General features: G+C 43.9%; 2 protein-coding genes across 6 annotated transcripts in view; one reads left to right on the top strand and one right to left on the bottom strand.

Moving 5' to 3' along the window:
* The window catches only part of LOC143441377 (uncharacterized), a 46,510-nt gene extending 37,333 nt beyond the window's left edge, over positions 1-9,177 (bottom strand). For 2 of the 3 annotated variants that reach the window (XR_013108713.1, XR_013108714.1), the window contains exons 1-3: positions 8,737-9,177; positions 8,414-8,566; positions 6,423-6,547 (exon numbers count right to left, since the gene is read on the bottom strand). Coding sequence is in view for 1 of the 3 variants with exons in the window: in XM_076929352.1 (XP_076785467.1) it covers positions 2,801-2,866; positions 6,423-6,547; positions 8,414-8,433 (211 nt within the window). In the remaining 2 variants the exon portion in view is untranslated. Of the gene's footprint in view, positions 1-2,800; positions 2,867-6,422; positions 6,548-8,413; positions 8,567-8,736 lie in introns of all 3 variants that reach the window. The other variant, XM_076929352.1, reaches the window with a different exon arrangement.
* Positions 9,178-9,286: 109 nt separating this feature from the next.
* Positions 9,287-21,839, top strand: part of Ehf (ETS homologous factor) — a 39,985-nt gene continuing 27,432 nt past the window's right edge. The window contains exon 1 of one of the 3 annotated variants that reach the window (XM_034496409.2): positions 9,287-9,449. Coding sequence is in view for 1 of the 3 variants with exons in the window: in XM_076929350.1 (XP_076785465.1) it covers positions 14,859-14,951 (93 nt within the window). In the remaining 2 variants the exon portion in view is untranslated. Of the gene's footprint in view, positions 9,450-9,508; positions 9,532-14,799; positions 14,952-21,839 lie in introns of those variants that run through there. The other 2 variants (XM_076929351.1, XM_076929350.1) reach the window with 2 other exon arrangements.

The following is a 21,839-nucleotide window of genomic DNA, read 5'->3' as shown; positions in this document are numbered from 1 at the left end:
GCCACCCAAAGAGATGGTTGCTCAGCAGGTATTAATCAGCAGATGGATTCTTCGATTCAGCAGCAGCTCCCACATGGCTCTCAGTGTATCACCCATAGGTGTTAATCAGTGTAGGCATTCAGGGTGCATGAGCCCCCTAACATGCTTCCTCTCTGTTCCCCAAAGCAGGGTTGGGAGTGAGGAGTGTTATCAAGTCCATTTTCAGATGAGGAAACAGAGGCTCAGAGATGGCCTCTAGTCTAAGGATGCATGACTATGTGAGACGATCAGGCTGAAAAATGTCAGTGTGAGAGGCACCCAGGTCGGCCAACCCAGTTTGACTGGGTATGTGGGATTCTATGGGACATTCAGTGTTAAAATGGGGCAGCAGCTAGAATGAGTTGGTCACCCTAATGTAGCCTTCCTGCTGAGCTGGCAGGGGTTCTGGAGGAGGGTTGGGGGTGAGCAAGAAAAGAGGGGTGTGAAGTGAAGGCTGAAGTTCAGCCTTGCAGTTTTTCAATGGTTCTGGCTTCCCCCTGTCCTGAGGTTCTCAGCGACTCCCTCTTTCCTGTAGTCACCATGTGGCCACAGGGTGCTTCCAGTCATGGGGATTGGAGCTATCTCCTGGAAGAGCCTTAGTCTGAGGCTTGAAGAGAGATCTCGATGTGCTAAAAGCAGCCGTAAGGGGGATCCTGAATTCGACCTCAAGCTTTACCTCCTGTTTAAGAGCTATAAGAACCCCAGAAAGTCACCAAACCCAACAGAGTCTATATTATATACCAAAGGGACACTGTGGGGGAATCTAACAGATGTAAAGGGGAAACAGATTCTAAAAGATGAACAACTCGGGAGGCAGAGGCCGGCAGATCTCTGTGAGTTTCATGCTAGCTTGGTCTATAAAGTGAACACTGGAACAGCCAGGGCTATACAGAGAGACCTTGTCCTTGGGGGCTGGGATGGGGTGGTGGGGTGGAGGAAAACAGAGAAAGAAAAAACCTTTCTGAGCAAGAAAGAAAGAAAGGAAGGAAGGAAGAAAGAAAGAAGGGCAGAAGGCAGGATCTTTAGCTAATATTAATGATTAATCTCAACCCTGGAGCTGGTGCCATCGGATTTGATTCAACAAGTAGGTTTGGATGCCCTGCTACTTGAATGGAGTAATGTTAGGCCTTTCTGAGACAGGACTACAAGGAAGATTCAGGCTGGATTTGCCAGGCTGGCAGGGAAAAGCGGTAATCTGAAGCAGCCTTTTGGGGCAGAATCAGAAACAGTTTATTTTGTTACAGTCTATCTGCCACAGTAGATATTTTTTTTCTACCTACATGTGACTGAGGCACCACTCCCTAGTATACCCTAGGCAGGAGGCAGAAGCCCCAGCAACATTTGTTAAATGTGGAATATTACATGTTTCCAAGGACAAAGGATCCTAGGAAATTCAAATTCTGAATGAAGGCAGTTGGGGAAGCTGAATGGGAAGATGGGGAGGGACTGTTTTGCTCATCTTCATCCCATCTGGGTCACAACAGGACAAAGGGGAACAGGGAGGTGCAGGGTGCTTATATAGAGGACACATACCTGCTGTTGGGATGCACCCTTTGAGGCTGGAGGCTTAGAGACTTCAAACTAGGAATTTAAGTGGAGACTCTGCTGTACAGGACTTAAGTCTCTCCCTTGGCAGGACTCAGTACTGAGAATTTGCAATCTGCCATGGTGCTAGCAGTGTGAATGTGGAGTGCCCGTCTTTAAGCCAGTCCCCCCCCCCACCCCCACCCCCGCATTTAACCTTTTCTGTTTCTTTGCTACTGTTTTAGCTGTTTCCATTCTTCCTGGGGTTACAGAACTTAAGAGTTTACGTTCACTTGACTCACTTTTACTTACAAATTTTTTCACATCAAAAATCACAGAGCTTAAAAATGATGATCTGCACTTGAAATCATCTTGCATGTCACCTAAGATAGGCAGGTTTCCCTCTGAGGAATATGAGCCTGGGGTAGAGAACTGGCAAGGATTTTGACAAAGAGAATGAGCTGGATGCTGTTTTGAGAAGGTCACGGATGCAAGGAAGTCCAGAACAGAGCGTATGTGCTGTGTGTGCCTGTGTTGTTCCAGGGAGGGGGGAAGGGAGAGAAGGAGGGAGGGAGAGAGGAAGAAACTCAGGTACAACTGTGACTAAGATGGTAAGACATTTACCAAGTTGACTTTGCAGTCATTGGGGTTGATTATAAACCCCCAATCCCCCCTCTCTCTCTGGGTCACCATCTTTCCAGCTGTTTTGCCCTGTGCCCTGTGCATAGTAGAAGCCCTGAGCAAGAAAAGAAATACCGTGAATGGAAGGTATGGCTCCCTTTGAGAGAGGCTGTAGACTCCATAGTGACCTGCAGAACCTCTGGCAGTTACACTTTCACTGGTATGATTTTTGTGGCTTTCTAGATTCAGCTTACTTGATTCTAAAAGGAATGCTACCCCCAGCCAAGGCTCAAGTTCACAGAGCTTTGTCCCTCCTCCTAGCAAGCAACATCTTTCCCAGTGTGGCCTTCAGTCCTTAAGCTAACCTGCTGATCTGGGAGAAAAAAAAATGGATTAGCAAAAGTGGGGTATTTGCCAGGGGCACCCCTCCCTCACCGTGACCAAACAACCTTGGATCTAAGATAGGATTCCCTGAGGATTTCTGCCCTGGTGGTTCTAGAAACTTCTGAAGAGCTATAGGCCAATGAGGCTGACGGTCATAAAGAAGGCTTTGACATTTTTTGGTGTTGATAGAGAAAGTCCATCAACATTAGCTTTCAGTGTTGGTGGAAAGGCGTCCACAGTGAGTGGGGCTTACCTGTCTGTAGTCTCTTCTTGTTGGAGTGGCTCCTTCCTCTTGACTTCTTATAGCATTGTTTTTCTTCTTATTAATTTTAAACCATGTGTGCAGCCATGGAAATGTGTAAGTGGAGGTTAGAAGTCAATTTCACATGTCTTCTTCTATGATTTTCCACCTTACCATTCTGACAGACTCTCTCACTAAACCCGCACCTCAACAATTAGTTAGACTGGCCGGGCAGTGACCTTCATGGATCTTCCTGTCTCCTTGTCCTCAGGGATAGTGTTATAGGCACATAGCACCGTGCCTGATTCTTAAGTGGGGCTCTGGACCAAGGTACTCATGCTTGTGAGGAGGCATGTTACTGAGTGAGCCATCTCTCCTGCCTGTCTTAGGCCATTCTTTTCAGAATACCAGAGCTCAGGGACTTCGTAATTTCCACTGTAAGGGATTTTGTGCAGACCATGGCTAGTCCCCCTTGTTGGGGTTGTGTTCCCAGCAGAAGTTTTCACATGCACTGACTATGCAGATTTGGTTCTGTTTGTAGCCAAGTTCCTTATTTCGATTTTACTGTACATCCACCTACACTACACTACACTACACTACACTCCACACACACACACACACACACACACACACACGTGTATATATATACACTCATATATGTGTATATATACATATGTATATATACATATGTATACATACATTTTTTTTTCAGAATTTCAGAGCTACTAGCCTCCAAATCATGACTTGTATCAAACCTCCTTGAGTCAATGTCATGAAAGAAGTTAGCTGTCAAAATAAGACTGTTTGGCATATAGTCTGTGCAGAGCGGGAGACTGACTATTTTAAACCCTGAACTAACATGTGATTACTAAGAGTTAGGGTGGGGAGAGAAGAGAGAGAAAAAAATCAAAGACATGTCCCAACATCAGCAGGGAGATTTCATCTGGATTTCCCCCAAATATGAAATTATTCAGAAATAATTCCAGAGGCTTCTTTCCTGCTTCCTACAAGCATGCAGGTGCAAATGTTTTGAATAGCCTGAATGGATAACTTATTTATACAAATGAGTAATTTGCATAGTCCCTGTAGATGTGCCTGTCTACTTTCCAACATCACTTCTAGGAGTTTTGAGATGCATTTGGTCCAAGGACATGGACAGTGCTAGTTTTATCTGGAAGAGGATTTTAGAAATGGCTGTCTGGGTGGTCACTCTGAGACTCTCTAACCTGCTTGTGAGGAGTAATGGCCACTGGATGGTGACCTTCTCTCCCAGCTCACTTTCCTTGCTCTTCTCAGGCCTTGCTGCTATCACTGTCATGGCCCTCTCTGCTCTGTTCCTCAATTTTGTTTCCAGATGTCAGAGACTCCTCACGGGGCATTTAGCCTATCCAGTGCCACCAAGCCCGATGAGCAGCAGGGTGACCTTTGTGTCAAAAGACCCTCATGACTTCCCTGACAACACAAAATCCCTACTTTTGCAGTGGGTTTTCCCCTCAATTTTTATTCTGAACATTCAGCTTTTCCAGTATTTGGTATTGAACCACAGGGGCTGAAGACTGGGCCCTGAGATCCGGGCCTGTCACCACAGTTTAGATTCTTTCATGTTAGTTTTAGTTTGCTTTTCTAGTCACTCACTTGCTTTTACTTGTTTGAGACAAGGTCTCACTCTGTAGCCCTGGCTGGGCTGGAGTTCAGCCATATGCTGTAGTCATCCTTTCATTAATTTTATATTTAGGGTTCCGTGATAGAGGGAAGGGCAATCTTAAGCACAACATAACCTAGAAAAAGCAACTGATAATTGTACAACAGGAAAACAGGAGTTAAAAACAAGATATTGTGTGTTTGAAAACTGCTGAGAACAGATTACAACTATTATCACTGTCTAAAAATGCTAAGTTGTTATGGTAATGCATATGTTAATCAGTTTGATTTATTCATTCCACAAGGCATACCCATATCAAAGCATCATGTAGTATACCTTAGATATACTCAATTTTAATTTGTCTGTTATAAAGAGTCGCACAGAAAGTGGGAAAGCCTGCTTTAATTATGAAAAGCTTTTTCTTATACAGAAAAGAAAATTCTGGTTACAGAAAATTTGTCTGACAGAGGCCAACTTTTGCTTGGTCTTTTGGCCTTTTCTGAGAGTCTGGGAGTAGTTTGATTCAAGAACCAGAGTTCTTGTCTCAACTATGAAGTTGGGACAGTGTGTGAAGCTGGTCACAAGGGAAGGTAAAGCTAGAGAGGAAATAGCAAGATAATATTCTGTGGAAGAGGTAAGGCAGGGACAAACTGTGCTGGGCAGGAATGGAGGGTTTCTGAGTAGGACTTTAGGGTAATTTTGTTTTGTCTTTGGTGCTTAAGTAGGGCTGGAGACATGTTCAAATGATGGAGAATGTCTGTCTGTCTGTCTGTCTGTGTCTCTCCATCTGCCTCTTGCCACACTGAGCTCCTTTCAGTTCTCACTGGGTTCCTCCCTACTCCACAGTGAGGTTGTTTCTCACCACAGCAGTTTGGAGAGTTTGCTCAGCAGCTCGCGGGTGCACAGATGTGATGGCAATAGCCACAGAGTCCTCCGTGCAAATGTGAGGACAATGGTCAACCTATGACCTCCCAATGAAACAGAATGCCACTTCCTGGGCCTGTGAGATCATCACAGAGTCCAGAAAGATACTTGGAATCTAATCATTAACATTCAGAGTTTAAGGAGGATGGTAAGAGGTGAGAAGCCTCTTATCCATCTGACCTGTAGGGAAGGTAAAGCAGGTTTCTAGTCAGAGTATTTGTGTTTCTAGAGACTTTACATCCATATGTATGAAGCCTAGTTCCTTATTTGGCTATAACCAGGCTAATAAATGACTGACTTTCTATCCCCTGTGAGTTTTATAGGATGAGAGTGAGACAAAGAGACAGACAGACAGACAGACAGACACACACACAAAGAGAGAGAGAGAGAGAGAGAGAGAGAGAGAGAGAGAGAATTTCTTGTTCCTGTTCAGCTTGTGCTAAACTTTCGTTTGTCTCTTATTACATACTTGTCCCATTCTGCACTTGGGCAGGTCCATATCATCAGGAGAGAATGAGAGGCAGAAATACACACAAACACACATTTGCTTTCAAAGATGAATATAGGCTTCTAGTTTGGGACTGAAGTGTAAAGCAACTGAGCATCTGCCTTTGCGCAAAACAAGGATATCACTGTCATCCCCTTGTAATGACATCATGGCTTTGTCTGAACCTTGAACCCCTTAAGGCCTGCTGATCTCAGAGGGACTCTTTGTTTTGGCCTTGCTTTAGCACTTAGGTCCCTTTGCTTCTTTACTCTCATGATCTTTTAGGAGACCAACCAACTAACTCAGGAACTCCAGGGAACTACAAATAGTCCTGTCTGCTCTACCTGCTGTGTGTGTATGTTTATGTGTGTATATATATTAATGCATATGTATATACACTTGAGTGCATGTGCACTTAGAGGCCAGAGGTTGACATTTTCTTCAGTCATTCTCCACCTTAGGTTTTGAGACAGGAACTCTCACTGATTCAGCAGGACTAGCTGACCAGCAAGCTGCAGGGAACCTCTTGTCACCCCTAGTGCTAGGATTGCAGGTGCATGCTGCCATGCCTGGCATCTTACCTGGGTGCAGCGAATCCATGTTCTCATGTTTGTACAGTAGGCACTTTACTGAGACGTCTTCTCTCAGGACTTGACTCAGAGGCTCCACATCTTTGTACAAGTCTAATACTTGGCAGAGCCTTGACCTATAGGAAAGATGAGGCAGGTTTCTATTTAGAGTGTTTGTGTTTCTAGAGATTTTAATATAGTTCCTGGTTCTATTTCCTTCTTATCTGTCTCCCAGAGAATCTTAGAAACATAGAATGAATGATGGAAATCTGTGATGATAATGACACTTTGCCAGATTCTTCTTCAGGAACCTGCTCTGTATCTGTTAAGTATCTGCTCTGTTTGAGGTTTCAATAGTTAGTATTAAATTTTTTTTATTCAGATTTGCTCTGTCTATCTGTCTGTCTGTCTATCTACCTATCTATCTACATACCTACCTACCTACCAGGACTGTATTGTTTACTATCAGGTAAATGACTTTATTTGTTCTCTCTCTGTCGCTGTCTCTCGCTCTCTCTCTCTCTCTCTCTCTCTCTCTCGGAGGTACTATTTTAGCTACTGTTTTTCTTCTAGAAGAGTAAGTTTGGTCCCAAGTAAAGAAAACAATCAATATTTAATATGGATCCACTAATTATCAGACACTTTGTTAGGTAATATATATTAATATATATTATATATGTATTAATATATTAATGTATTAATATATTAATATTATTAATATGTATTAATATATTAATGCATATATAATATATGTATTAATTATATACTAATATATGTATATACATACGTATACATATTTATTAGTATGTATATTAATATATACACCTGTGGAGATATGTACATATGCATGTCCACAGTGGCTGTGGCTATAAGGTGACATCCCCCCTCCACCAATGCCCCAGATTGTCCCTTCTCAGGAGTGTCCATCTAGCTTAGTAGAATATGAGTGTAAAAGGAATGGAAGCAGAAGTAGACTCTCATCTTGATATTAAAAGACCTATAACTAAGGGTGGTTGGGCCTGGGCTAGGGAGCCACAGATTGTAGGTATTTTTATTTGATGTTTGTACCTCAGGGCTATATACCCTTTACCCCTTACTAGTCTCTGCTGTTTCAGGTGAAGGTCGGGCAAAAGTGTGGAGAAGCTAAGGTTGCTTCCCTAAGGCCCTCCTCCCCCCTTCCTCCCTCCCTCTTGGGAACGCCCTATGGTGGGTGGAGTTAGAGCAGCTTGATTCATCTCTCCAGCAAAACTCCAGCCAGCTGTTCCCTGGGGCCTCTCTCTCAGATCTGGAGCTGATAAACTAATTGGGGCTAATATGATAATGGGCAATGATGACATTAACCGCTTTTATAAGGCCCAGGGCATACATTTGCATGTTAACAGCGCCTTTGGCAGCTAGATAAGGTTGAACTGGAGGGGAGGTGGGTTTATTTGCTGGAGGTTAGAGAAGCAGAGGAGCTTTACAGAGCCACCCTAAACTCTACCACATTAAGGACACCAATATCTCATTTAAAGACCTACTTTCTTCCAAGACCCCTCCAAACCCATCCTTGCCTCACCGCTATTTTTTTGCGTCTGAAACTTCTCTAAATTCATGGTGCTCAAATCAAACAACAAGAGAGTATTGCAGTTGGCTGGCTCCTGTCCCAGTTAGCAGCACAACAACCATTTGGGTTCTGTTCCTTTCATGAACATATATATATGTGTGTGTGTATATATATATAATATATATATATTATATATATACTGTATATGTATATATACAGTGCATATATATGTACACACACACACACACACATATATTGTTTCACAGAAGGAACTTGATCACAAAATCTTCTCTTTGCCAAACTCCTTCCTGCCTTCCAGCAAAGGGAGAGGAGGCTTGCCGAGTTCAACATACCTGTCTGGATGCTTTGCTCATAGAAGACTGGTGTCCAGGAAGACTCAAAAGGGAAAGTTAATGGTTAGGGGATTGTATTTTTCCTGGCCAAGGTAGTCGCTCACCTGTGCAGGTGGAGAAACATGTGGGACCCAGTGAAGCAAGACTAGGAAACTCTCTGTGCTCCCTTAGTTCAGGGGGTGGGGATCTGGGAAATCATAGAGCCCCTCAGCAGTCCACATCTTGCTCAGACTGTTGGCATTTTGGTTTTCTCTTTTCTGGATCGTACCGGGAGGGTTGATAAACAACAAGATGCATCGTGTAAGCGTCAAGGGGAGGGAAGATGAGCTGGTCAACCAGCCCTTGTTTGCTGAGGGGGATTGTTGCCCAAAGACATTTCATAGTGGCCCCGCCCTTCCAGGACCATCCCTTCCTCCAAGGTGCTTACCTGGGGCTGGGGGAAAGCCTCTGAAATGGTCAAGAGTCACTACAAAGAGTCAGTCATGATGCCCAGAGACAGAATGGGCTAGAAGCTCCTTCCACGTCGGGTACCTGCACAGCCAGGGTAAAGATCTTGATGACATAGCAGAGGATTAAATACAGGTTAGAAAATGAGGCGGGTGTTTAAGAGCACCTCCAGCCCTCTTCCTTCATTTGCTTGACAGGGACTTGGCTTTTATATCCCCTCTCCCCCTCACAGCATCTTTAGGGAGTGAGATACTTTTCACCTGAAACTGTCTCTAAGCTGAAAAGCACAGTCCCCACCAAATCAATTCCTCATCCATTAACAGGTTGTCTCTGTTCTTGAGACACAGGCATAACCTGGTTAGACCTGTTTTGTTTGAACACTAACGTGTGAGTTGGCCAAATGCAAATGAGCCAATGTTTGTAATCCTTTATTTTATTTTTTTAAAGGGCCCGGCAGCCAATCAGAGGAGGGGGAAGTGACTTAGGGAATTCCCGGTTGGTGGCTTATTGCTTAACATCCTACAAAATGATTTTAAATTATTGTCATATGCGTTTATCTTCACTCAGATGAGAGCTCAGACGTGATAAGGCCGTAGCTCCCCATCCTGGTAGGAGCTGGTGTGATAGCTTCCTGCCTTCTTCTCCATCGCCAGAGCCATAGGACTTCCCACCCAGAATCTTTAGGTAAATGAGGTAAGTCCTCGCATTTAAACTTCTTTTGAACCTGGAATTCAAACACCTGTGTGGAAAGACAAGCTTGTCTTGGAGCAGACAGGTGAGAGCCTCCGGGAGGCAGCTGGCAGGAAGTAGAGCTTGTCTTACCTGGGCTCACCTACTGGGTCTTGTTAGAGTTTATTTGGGTGAGAACTGCTGGGTTACTCGGTGTGAGCCTTATCTGTGAATTCCCTACAGTGTCTGGACTTCCAATCAGCAAGAGTTTAAAAGTCCCCTGTTTCTCTCTGCCCATGTGGTATGACAAAGCTGTGTGTCTGGGTTAGATTTCTCTGGAACAAAACTCAAATGGAGACAGGTGATTCTGATGTCGCTCAGTGACTAACTGGCTGGCTAGGGGCTGGTTGGGCTCAGAGCGTATGGTCTCACAGTCTAGAAGTGTGTTTGCTAATATTTCTTCAGACTCAGGAGCTACAGGGAAAAGCCAATTCACCTTCAGTGTATTCCAGTTTGAGGAGACAGGTGTAGGTAGGTAAAAGAACCTATATTCACAAAGGCGGCAGGAATCAGGTGGCCAAGGTTAGGCAGACCATACCCTTAAAAATGATCGGATGCAGAAAAAAAACTCAGCTTAGGTAGACGATTGTACCATATCACAAGAGGACAGACCAACCCTTTGTTTTTCCACAATGGAATACTATGACCAGACAGGCAGACATGACTCACCAGCAACAAATGCCTCCAATGTAGGGACTCTTTTGATTTTGTTTGTACACCATGAACAAGTGTTGGTCCCAGTGTGGATCAAGCTGAGCACAGTCAGGGAATGAATGTTGTTGGTTCATGAAATCAATGAAGTGACAATGTCACGTATATTTTCTTGTCTTTCTTGGGACTCTCTGAAAACTGCTGTGCATAATGCATGTTTTAGATGAACTGTAAGATTCTCTGAGTCTGAATCCTCGGGTGTCTCCATTCTTTTTCCACATTGATCTCAGGGAGAATCGGGAGTTTGGAGTCTGAGGTTTCTGACAGAAACACCGATTGGTTCTGTGGGCACTGGTGTAAGGCTGTATCAAGACAGTATCTTTCAATTAATAAGGGAAGTTAGGGATCATGAATGGCTGGATGCTACTTTCCCCAAGGTCCAGGCAAGAGTCATTTTCTACCGAAGAGATAAAGATTTTTTTTTTCTCTTTACAGAAGAGATAAAGAGAATTTCACAGTTAAGAATGCTATTAGAATATGAAGCCATGTGGGACTAGTTTCTGCTGCATTACTGGCCAGTGGTATTTAAAAATTGGGATGGGAGAAACCAGAGTTATTCGGAAGGTTATAACCACATTTAAACACTACCAAATATGAGTACCACCTCCCATGTTTCAATTTCACTGGGCAGAGAAGTTAAGAGAGCGGTCTTGAGGAAGCTGTGTTGGAAGTTCTGTGACCACTCATGACACCCTTATTCAGGACCTCTTCCCATAGTCGTGGGTATGGAAGTGTGTTTGACTCAGGCCTCATTTATGCAAAAGGTCCCAGAGTCAATAACATTTTTTGTCATTGTTGTGTGTGCTAAAAATTATATTACCTATATCCATACAAGCTTTCTGATGTTTTCTTTATTATATTATTATACTAACATTTCTCATGCAAGTGCCTTGGGCCTTTCTAGACCTCTGACAAGCTCTGCTCACACTCATGATTCCACATTTGTGGGTACCCTAAGGGTCCCCCATTCATTGGCTGGTGTTACCTCAATCCTCTTTAAATACCTTCGAAGGCCTGAGAAGGAAAAAACAGAACTGAGATTTTCAGCTATGTTCTCGCTGGTATTCTGTTAGCTAGTTGGTATTATTAGCAGGTCAGAAGGTGAGCACTTTTGGGTCATGTTTTGCTCTAAGGAAGTGGGATTTTGCTTTCTGGACTCTTACTAGGTTTTATTTCCTTATGATATTCTCCGAATTTTGGGGATTTGAGAACTAGGCTGTGTTCACTGGGGCTTCCTTGCATTTTTAACATGTAAGAATGTTGTTTCATATTGTATTATCTGTCACACACAGTTGTGGAGGCTTACAGGGGATCTCACTCAGTCTCCTCTCCATTTGGATGGAGCCATCTCTAGGCCTTTAAAAAGAGATATGGTCTTTGAAGACTTCTGGGAGGTGAGGTGGGGGTGGGTACTGCAACACCAAAACTGACTCCAACAACACATGGTTCTCCCATATGAAGTAACCTGGATTTCAGTGCCACTGTTTTGCTGGTGTTTTAAGCCATTTCTCCAGTTCAGCTGGCTCTCCTCTTCACGGAACTAAGCCATAGACATTTCTGTTGTGGGTGGGGCCCCGGTTGGGAAGCATTGGCATGGTGTTTCAAGACCATACACTCTGACCCTGCTTCTGTTACTATTTAACTGAGCACAGAGCAGTGGCTTTCAGCTTGGGTAAGACAAATCTGTAGTGGGGTCTCCCTCGGAGTAGTGAGGCAGGAGGTTGCCACCCTGCTCAACTTTCCTTAAATTGGTTCCCTACAGCTGATGGGAGAGGGTGGATAATTCATTTTATTTGGCATTTTTATACTGAACTGTTTATAAAATGATTTTAAGAGATATGATTTGTTCAAAGAAGCAGTTTTGCTCTTATTAAAATTTGTGATTTTTTTTTAAATGCTGGTCAGAATTTTAAAGGCCCAGGTACTAAGATATGCAGGAAATCAGTGACATCATGGGGAGAATGACTGTTCATAATAGCTTATCTTAGGATGAGACATATTTTCTAGCCTAGTGGCATCATGGTGAAGAAGCCAAGATGGTCTGCACTAGACAATTCTATCAGTCCTTTAAAGTCGGTTGATGAAAACTGTATTACCTTTAAGACAGGAACAAAGATTATTTCTTAGGGACCTTCCCTGAGGCTCTGTCTTTGGAGTGATCAGAGTATATGGTACAGGGAAGGGGCTCACCATGGCAGTGAGGAGACCTGGCAAGGCTGTGTGGCCCAGACCAAAACACTGCACCTCTCTGGGCTTTAGTTTCCTCTTTTGTACATTCTGACTATTTTTAAAGATACGTTTGAACTTACAGATTCTGCCACCTATGGTAGCCAAGGTTGGGGGCACCAACTATGTAGAGGATTGGGAGGATTAGTGTCCATGAGAACAGAGACAGGAGTGGCAGATGCCCCAAGACAGGAAGATTACTGGGGTCTCCTAAAGGTCTCCTTTAGTGTCTTCAGAACTTTGACTGAGACTGTCGAGGTATGAAGCTGGCACCTGGCACCTTCACAGGGGGTCTCAGCAGCTAATTGCACATGAGATGGCATCCTAACCCATGGGCCCAGAGCTGGTGGGATAGCAGAATTGGGCGAGTTGTGATCAATAAAGAGCAGGTGATTCCTGATTAGCATTTGAAGAGTCACCAAGGCTGCCACAGGATCAGCCCAAGGTGAGCCTTCCACACACTGGCATCCACTCAACCTGAGCTACATTGGTTTGTCCATGGACGACTGAGCAGATGAGAAAGATATGGACCCTGTCCTAGAGGAAGACTCGATGGTAATCATGTGGGCGACAGGGCTGGTTGGGCCAAGCTGAAGCCCGTGCTGTTCCCAGATGGCTCAGCTCTATATCTGCAGCAGACAGAGCTTATAACCGGGTCAAGCATAGTGTCCCACTTAAAGAGGCTCCTAGAGTATTAATTGACTTGGTTTTAAAAGAGACATCCTGTTAAATGCTCCCTTGAAAATGATTTCACTAGCACCTAACCACAGTCTGTCTTTGGCTTGCCTTCCGGGGGAAGGCTCCTTATCACCTGGTCACTGCCTCACTTGTATCCCCTCTCCTGATCTCCTCTCATTTACTTCTTAGCATTATAGTTGGCTGGTAAGGGGTTTTGACTATTTGTTTGATGTGTATAAGTGCACTCAAAACATGATTTCTGATGAAACAAGCCTAAAATAAAAAGGGGCAAAGAGCCAAACAGATAATTGTGTTCCCGTAAAAAGGACCAAACATCCCATTAACCCCACTATTTTACTATGAAAACTTCTCTCAGATAACCTTGTCTAGATGCACGCTTTCTTTGATGTAACTGTGGTAAAGTTGAATTGGCTTATCTGCTGCTTCTTGCTCTCCTTGTATCACAGACTCATGATAAGCAGATTCTGGGGTGGGATCTTAAGCCAGGTACGAATCTGAGAGACTTTAGGTATTATTAATCCTTCCCCCACCTGATACCAACTTAACCCTGATGAGCCTCTCAGAATAAGAGATTTTTCTTGTGTCTGACAACAGTGCTGAACATGGCCATTGTGCGGTTGGCCCTGGGCTCTCTCTTAGAAGTCTTTAGTAAGCTTTCCCTCAGTAGGGCTGGTGTTACAGTCTGGAGGAAGAGATGAGTAGATTTTGAAGGGGAAGAGTTAATATCACTTTTGTCTTCCAGGTGACTGCTGACCAGGCTTGTTTTGGCTTTTCATGGGCTGTAGATTTAGCTTGAAAATTAGCCTATGCCTAACTTTGTTTTTTTTTAAATATTTATTTATTTAATGTATGAATATACTGTCAGTGTCTTCAGACACACAAGAAGAGGGCATCAGATCCCATTACAAATGGTTGTGAGCCACCATGTGGTTGCTGGGACTTGAACTCGGGACCTCTGGAAGAGCAGTCAGTGATCTTAATTTAACCACAGCTCTAACTTTGTTCCTTTTAAGAAATTAAAGAGAAGTTGCAATTCTGCCATCTTCCCTCTACTGGCCAGAGGCTTGTGGAACTTTGTGAATAAAGACTGTGTCTGAAGGGATGGGCAGCATTGAGTTCTTGGGGGGAGGGGCAAAGGTTTGCTGGGAAGTGATAAGATGAACCCTGGATGTAGAGTCAGAATACCTGACTTTAAACTGGACACTACCACTGGGTGGTTGAATGCCTTTGGGTGAATTCTGTAATCGTTAGCATCCAAGACTCTTCATCTGGAAAATGGAGTAATAACATCTACTGTGTAGGGCTAGTGAGGATTAAATTAAGCAAAGAATGTGAAAGCACCCAGAATAATAATAAGCTCATGAATAATTTGTAGTAATAATTTATAGGCTGGGGCCTACATAAAAGTATTCAATTCTGGGTATTAGAGCAGAAGGAGTGTTAAATTCCAGTTTTGTTTTTGTGTTTTCTTTTCCTGTAATGACTCTAAACTCTGACCTTGGGGAAGAAAAACTAGATATTTAATTTTTACTGGAGATAGTGGGTATCAGGAAATGGGGCGGTCCACATTAATAAGAGTCCTTCAAATTGAGCCTTATGTTGAGCTGGCTTCAAGTTACAATGCACACAGGAGAGGCTTTGGCATTTCTCTCCTATGCCTGGATACCTCATGTGTACAAGGCTCTGGAAGAAATGTCTTTCTTCTGGTTTGTTCACTAGATAATTCAGCTGTGTGAAATGGTGCTCACTCCTACGGTTCTTCAGAGTTTCCCTAGATATCTACTGAGCACTGCTATAGAAAACATTAACCTTGGGCATCTGGAGGCTTTGGTGAGTGTGTGTGTATGTGTGTGTGTGTGTGTTGCTACTTATTTTGCTAAGATCTTGTGGTCCGTCTCTCAGTGAATTGTTGAGATGTTGTAGACACGTGAAAATCCTTTCTAAAGACAAAGTTGAACAAATAATCCTTGCTGTTAGTAAAACATCCAGAGGTCTAACCTTGTGTCCAAAGGAAAGAATAATTCAGGCGACCAAGGAAAAAATGACATTATTTTCAATAACTTTAAATTATAATTTAACATATCTTCTTAATATAAATATAGTCAAATCTGTCTATTAGTATTAGATGAAACAGTGATTATTCCAAGAAAAATTATTAATATTATTATATCACATTGTACTTGTTACAGAAGTACCAAAGAATCAACACCTTCCTTCACAGAGGTAATTAGATGTAAGACAGATGTTCTAATTCAGTGTGTTAATGAAGCACACATAATATCACACATTTAGCATAATTGAGAGTGTGGCTCACAAGCCTTGACAGACAGAGTGCACAAAGGGTCCACGGAGAACAAATGCGGGTGAGGATCTAGGCTATAGCATTCTCTTGCACAGGAAATGACCACTGAGTAGGTCAACTGTCCATATTCTTCACCACAACAGGGGAATGTGTTCTTTCTGCTTATAGACGGTCTTGGTGTTGTGGATATATTTGTGTGTAAGGCATAGAGAGGAGAGTGATGATAACACTAATATTAATAAATGCTGGTTGCTGAGTGTCTACTGTAGGACAGGATTTCAAGTATGTTCAATGTTATATTTGTTTTATCCTCAAAACGATCTGAGAAGGCAAGATCATGGGGCGTCCAAAGACAGAAAAGAATGTTTCACCCTCAGTGGTGTTAGAGTCTTAATGAGTTAAAGGCAAATGTTAGGGCTGTTGTCTTGGAGGCAGCCAGCATTGGTTTAATGCCCTGTTGCTATACTTTTGACCTGCATATTCATATATTCATATTCATTCTCTCTCTCTCTCCTCTCTCCTCTCTCCTCTCTCCTCTCTCCTCTCTCCTCTCTCCTCTCTCCTCTCCTCCTCTCCTCCTCTCCTCCTCTCCTCCTCTCCTCCTCTCCTCCTCTCCTCCTCTCCTCCTCTCCTCCTCTCCTCCTCTCTCCTCTCTCCTCTCTCCTCTCTCCTATCCTCCTCTCTCCTCTCTCTCTCCTCTCTCCTCTCTCACTCACTCTCCCCACTATGTAGCTAGGACTGGCCTGGAACTCACTATGTAGACCAGGCTGCCTCAAACTCCTTACCCTCTTGTGTCTGTGTCTCAAGTGCTAGCAGTTACGAGCATGCACCATCACACCTAGTTTAACATACTTAGTAAGGCTTCAACAAGGAGCTCTGCTTTTCCTTTTGCACTGAGACCTGCATTCTGTAGCTTATGGTGCCTTTCATCATGGTGAGGTTTTTGAAATATGTGACAATTCCTGGGGCCTGGTAGTCTGGGAAGTTGCTTTGGAGGAGCTCTGTCCACGATCATCTTCCTCATCAAAGTAACCTGGGTGTAAGCCTGAGGCTTGGGTCAGAAGAGGGGAAGATGGAGTTGCAGAGTTGGTGAATTCCTTTAGAGTTTACACTGCAAGTTTCCTTTGAAATAGCCAGGGGATGGGCTAAGTCATTATTAGTGTTGTGAAATTTAATTCCTGGGGAAGCCTTTGTGGGATTGAGGTGTTTGCCTTCATGGTGGGTTTTCATTCCTGAATTTCCAGAGAGCTTCTTCCACACATAGACCACTGAGTTAGGAGAAGCAGAGTCATGGAACGCTTTGCTGGATCTCTCTTGGTGGAAATTAGGCTCCCAGACGACTCACCCAGTTTCTTTCAGTTCTGAGGTATTCCTGGCACTTGCAGGTCTTCCCTCACACTTCTGGTGCCCTCAGAAGGAGCTATAAATTCTCCTTAATTTTCTTCAGTGTTTCCTGCTATTATTAGGGCTCTTTTGTTAAGGCCAATAAGTCTGAGGTGGCTTCCAGCAGCCACTTCAACTCCTGAGTCAACCTGGGGCTTTCAACAGGAAGCAGGACTGAAGGGTTTTGTTTGGTTTGGTGTTGGGGATGGAAACAAGGGGCTCTTACAAGTTCAACATGTGCATATCACTGGGGGAGGTCTTCAGCGTCTCCTCTACTCAAGCTTAAGTTTTTGTGAATGTATTTGGGGGACCATGAGTCAGCATGTAGTAGGATCTAGACTCCTGTTTGCTCAAGGACACCTTTCCTTCTTGATCACAAGGTGACCAGCATGTCTCCTCATTACATTTTTTTGTGGGGGGTGGGGGGAGGGAGTCAATGAGCCATCTTGACATGCTTTTAAATGAAAAGTATGAGGTTCTAGGAGACAGATGTCTCCTTTGTAGTGACAGAATGATCCATTTCAAAAGCTATAAAGATCTATGCTGCTTCCCCCACCCCTTTCCTAATACATTTACAGGATACCCTTTCTATTTACTAAGTCCCACAGGTAAGATTTTGAATTTCACTGTGCCTTTTCATTTGTAAAAATGGAGATTTTAGTATGTTATGTTTGAAGTTCTCATGAGGATTCCAGGAGATTATTAATGTATGGTTTGGCTCCAATCAGTCTACACAAATACTTAATACATATGAACTGCCTTCTCTATCTTAGTTTTTGTTGTTGTTGTGTAATTATACAGTTTGTGAGGCTTCAGATTGGTGGCTGTTAGCTTGACATTTTGGTATTTTCCTGGGAGGAAACTTGACTCTTGAATTGGTCAAATCCATTGTCCTAGTCCATCCCAACCCCTCCCTGACTCCAGTCCCCACCCCCTACCTCCCTCCACCCTTCCTGCATTCCTGCGAAGTTGGTCTTATTTATTTTTCAGTCAACTAAGGGTGCTGTTAAACCTTTCTTTTGCTGCTGCCTGATTTGATGTGAGGAACTCCACTCCCTGCCCTGCTCATGACAAGAATGCTTGGGAGTGCTCAGCCAGCCATGTCTCACCCTGCTGGATCACCCTGTCCTTAACACTCAGAAGAGAAGGCACAAACCCTGCCTGTTCCCCAGCCCTTCTCCACTGCTCTTTAAACCCCTGGTGGTAATGGGCCTGTGGTCCAGAGAAGGCTGTGGAGAAGGTGTTTTTGTGGGGCCCCTGGTGGTAATGGGCCTGTGGTCCAGAGAAGGCTGTGGAGAAGGTGTTTTTGTGGGGAGCGATGTATATTGCCTATGACTATGCACAAAATGAAATATGAAGACACTTCCTCTGACCGTGTGTTGAAGGTTGGGTGATGATGTTACTGGCTAATTGATGTCATTCATCATCTCTGTTGAATGAAATGCTTCGTGGAGTTTTAACGCTTAAATCATCATGGGTTTTTGACAAACTAATGAGAAGTGAGAATATCATGTTGTTTGAATTACAGAGGGAATCACACCGTCAACTTCTCAGGTCCTTTTCCACCTGGGACTTGGGACCTCAGAGCCTGATCTAGAGCATGAAGGAGTTTTAACAGCCTGGTTTTGGTATAAGTACGGCCAGCCTCATTTCTGAGATGGGAATTGCCATGGTCTAGGAACTAGGGCTTTTCATCCAGGCTAGATGTTGGCATCTGTGGGAGAGGCTGGGCTGAGACTGAGAATGTGTGTGCTAAGTCTCCACTCTAGCTGGTAACCCATAGACCATATCTCCTCCCTGAACACCCTGCATTTCAGAAGTCAATCATTTGAAGAGTGTGGTTTGGGGTTGAATCACCTCCCAGGAGTCCCTTCTTCACCCTTGTTCATCTCATTCCTGGTCTGAACCTGGCTAGCTGGAGGCTGGCCATATCACTCTGCAGACCTTGGACACCCCTCAGTGCCCTTGCAAACCAGCCAATGGAAAAGTACAAAGTCTTCTGGCTCCTGGGCTTTGCCGGCTCCCACTGGCCTATTTGATACCTCCTTTTCTTCGGGGGAGTGGGAGGATAGCATCATAACCGAAAGGACAGGGTTTTCTCTGGTTTTATAGGAAAAACAAATTGGCATGAAGGCTGAGTCAAACCAGCTCAGGCTGTCTGGGCAGATGCCTTTCTTTACTTTTTTTTTCTGTTTATTTTCCAACAAATCAATGCTTAACTGCATTGTTATCGGAGTAGAGCAACAGGTGCAAAAAAATAATCCTGCTGCCAACTCAAATGAAGAGGTAGGGTTTATCCCCTCTGGGAGGTATTCAGAAGATAACAGAAGCCCCTGCCAGCAACTGAATTAACAGCTCTGTGGACGGTGGGTTTTATGTTAACAACCCACTCCTAACCCTCTGACACATAAACACACCATTGTCTGGGGAAGAGACTTTCAGCCATGCTGACAACCAGCTGCTTTATTCTGCCCCAAGTGGAGATTGGTTTTGGCTGAGGCTTCTTTGTGAAACTCAGAGGTGTTATCCTGTCTGCCAACTCCATGTCTAAATGAGGGTTTTCTCAGAGGGCAAGGGTATGGGGTTGCTGGAGAGGTGAGGACCCGACTTGCTTTTTAAATTTGTTGAAATTCTTTCCATGGCTACTTCTCTCCAAATACCAGAGAGAGTTGCTGGCTGTCTCTACTCTTGCCCCCATTCCATTACCAAGGGGATGAACAAGCTCAGGGGCCTTCGGAAAGATCTGTTATTGTTTTGAAAGTGTGTCTTGACTGATAATCGATTAGTGCAGGGCTACATCTGTGTTTTGTTCACTGTTTGTTTGTTTGTTTGTTTGTTTTCCCCCAGCATCAAGCAGGATGCAGCACATCTGGTCTATATGTTAATTGGAAGAGACCAGTAAATATTTGTAATAGTTGAGCAAGCATTTCTCAGAGATAAGTTTCCTTCCCTTGAAGGCTGATTCATCAATTTTGAAGGGTGTAAGGCTTAACACCTAGGTGGTTAAATAATCTTTTAAAAGTGGAGGCGGGGCTAGGTCAGGGGTCACAGTAGCCAGTCATAAGAGCCTTTTGAAGTAAAACAACAACAAACCAAACATTATAAGGGCCATCTAGAAATGCTGGGTGCTGAGATCAGAGTATCTGTTTAGTTGTCAGAGACGCACACTTATAAGTAACCATACACCTATGAATGTGGCAGTTTGGGGGTCCTGACCATCAGAGGCTGTCCTGTGTCGTGCTGGCAAACAGTAGAGCAATGGGCGCTCTACAGACAGATTGAATCTTGAATCCTCCAGATGGTATCTTTTGTTTCTGATCTTATATGGGCTGTTTTCATGTTTATGGACATTTCCTTCAAGACTGATGTCTCTAGGTGTTAGTCACCAGGTGGTGGGAGATTGAAGTGAGAGCAGGTGAATAAGTCACAGAGCAGACATTTTCAGCTGGGGGAGTGCTCAAGGACTGTAACAGAGGGGCTTAGAAAGGCAGATTCTAGTTTAGGTCTGGGTAGGATCCCATGCAGTTTGAAGCTCAGTTCTTCCTTGGGTGGTGAGCACACTCATATGAGAGTCAATCAGTCCCATATTCTCAAGCTAATTTGGAAGGTGGTGGTTGTTGGAGTCATCTGGGGTGTTCCAGCCTCCACATCTCTTCCAGTCCTTCCCAGGCTGCAGGAAGAACGAGGCCTGTGTCTTTACTATGCTTTCTTTACCTTATAGTCATTGGGCTTTTAAAATCCAGAGGGGGCCATAGCAAGGAGACAGATTTTTGAGGTTCAGAGGTACTAAGGAAAATGCCAAGTTCTTAGAAATGACCCACCTAGGATGTGACTTGGTTCCTGCTTCAGGTGCTGCTGGAGACACCTGAAGACAGTAGAGTCTTTCTTGCTCCCAGTGGGAGGCATCAAAGCAGCACACATACCAGGTAAGAGAACAGAGTTGAAAACTATCAAAACCTTTCTCAGAGATGGCACTTCGGTTTGCTAACCTGTGTCTACCATAAAGTTTCCTTAAAATTCTAATCTCGCATGAGCACAGAGCTTTATTTTATGTTTTATACTAACTATATTGGTGTCCATGGTAATTATAATGGTATCCATTGATCTTTAGGGATCAACCGCTGATCATTAGAGGAACTAAGGCCCACAGAACAGTGTTAAAGCAGAAGCCTATGCACGTTTTTTGGTGGAGGGAGAGAACAATTACTTCTATTGAGGCCTCAAAGGGCTCTGTGACCTGTGGAGGTTCAATCATGACCTGGCTTGTTATATCTGAATGAAATTGACAGAGGCTCTGTGGGCTATTTCAGACAATCTTGTGTTTTGATCAGTTTTGGTGCCTGCCACTGTCAGTATGTACCATCTTGTCTGGGTCTGGCACCAAGGCAGATAGAGGTCAGCACACTGTGACTATTTCCCAACGGCTTATAGTCAATAGGGTGTATCTGCCGTAGAATCATCCTCTCTCTCTCCCCATACTGTGTTATCAGTCATGAAAATGTTCAGTGTCCCAGGAAGACACTGGATGCTGCCCCTGGAAACAAGAAATGTTTGTCCCAAAATACATTAGGAATATAGGAAGTTAGCTATGATGCAACTCCAAGAGGATCAGATACATTCTCCAAGCTTGATTCCCATTTTAATCAATTTGTAAAACCACAATTTATGGCCGGTGTTCTATTCAGCTACCTTTCACACGAATATGAACTTTCTTTTCTCCTGCTTGGTAGTAGTCCTTTGAAAAGAACAGTCAGATTGAAACAGGAAGTAAGCAGGAAGCCCTTGCAGCATCTTTAGGAGACATGCTGTGCATTCACCCGCTGGCAGCTTTGATTAAGGATGGAGAATTGTCTGGTGGCTGCTGCTGTCACAGAACAAGTGATTATTTAAAAGGCTTAATTGCTCTCTTCACTGGAGAAGTAACTGGATCCCATGGCAGCCAGTTGTGAGGCAGTGTGAGGAGTGTGGCTGGGTTGAGAAGAAGGGAGCTGTGGAGGAGGTACAGCGTGGGTGGCTTTCGTTCTCACTTCCCT

Source organism: Arvicanthis niloticus, chromosome 2 (genome assembly GCF_011762505.2).
Source record: "Arvicanthis niloticus isolate mArvNil1 chromosome 2, mArvNil1.pat.X, whole genome shotgun sequence".
Taxonomy (NCBI): Eukaryota; Metazoa; Chordata; class Mammalia; order Rodentia; family Muridae; genus Arvicanthis; species Arvicanthis niloticus.
This window is presented reverse-complemented; position numbering and strand designations above follow the sequence as displayed.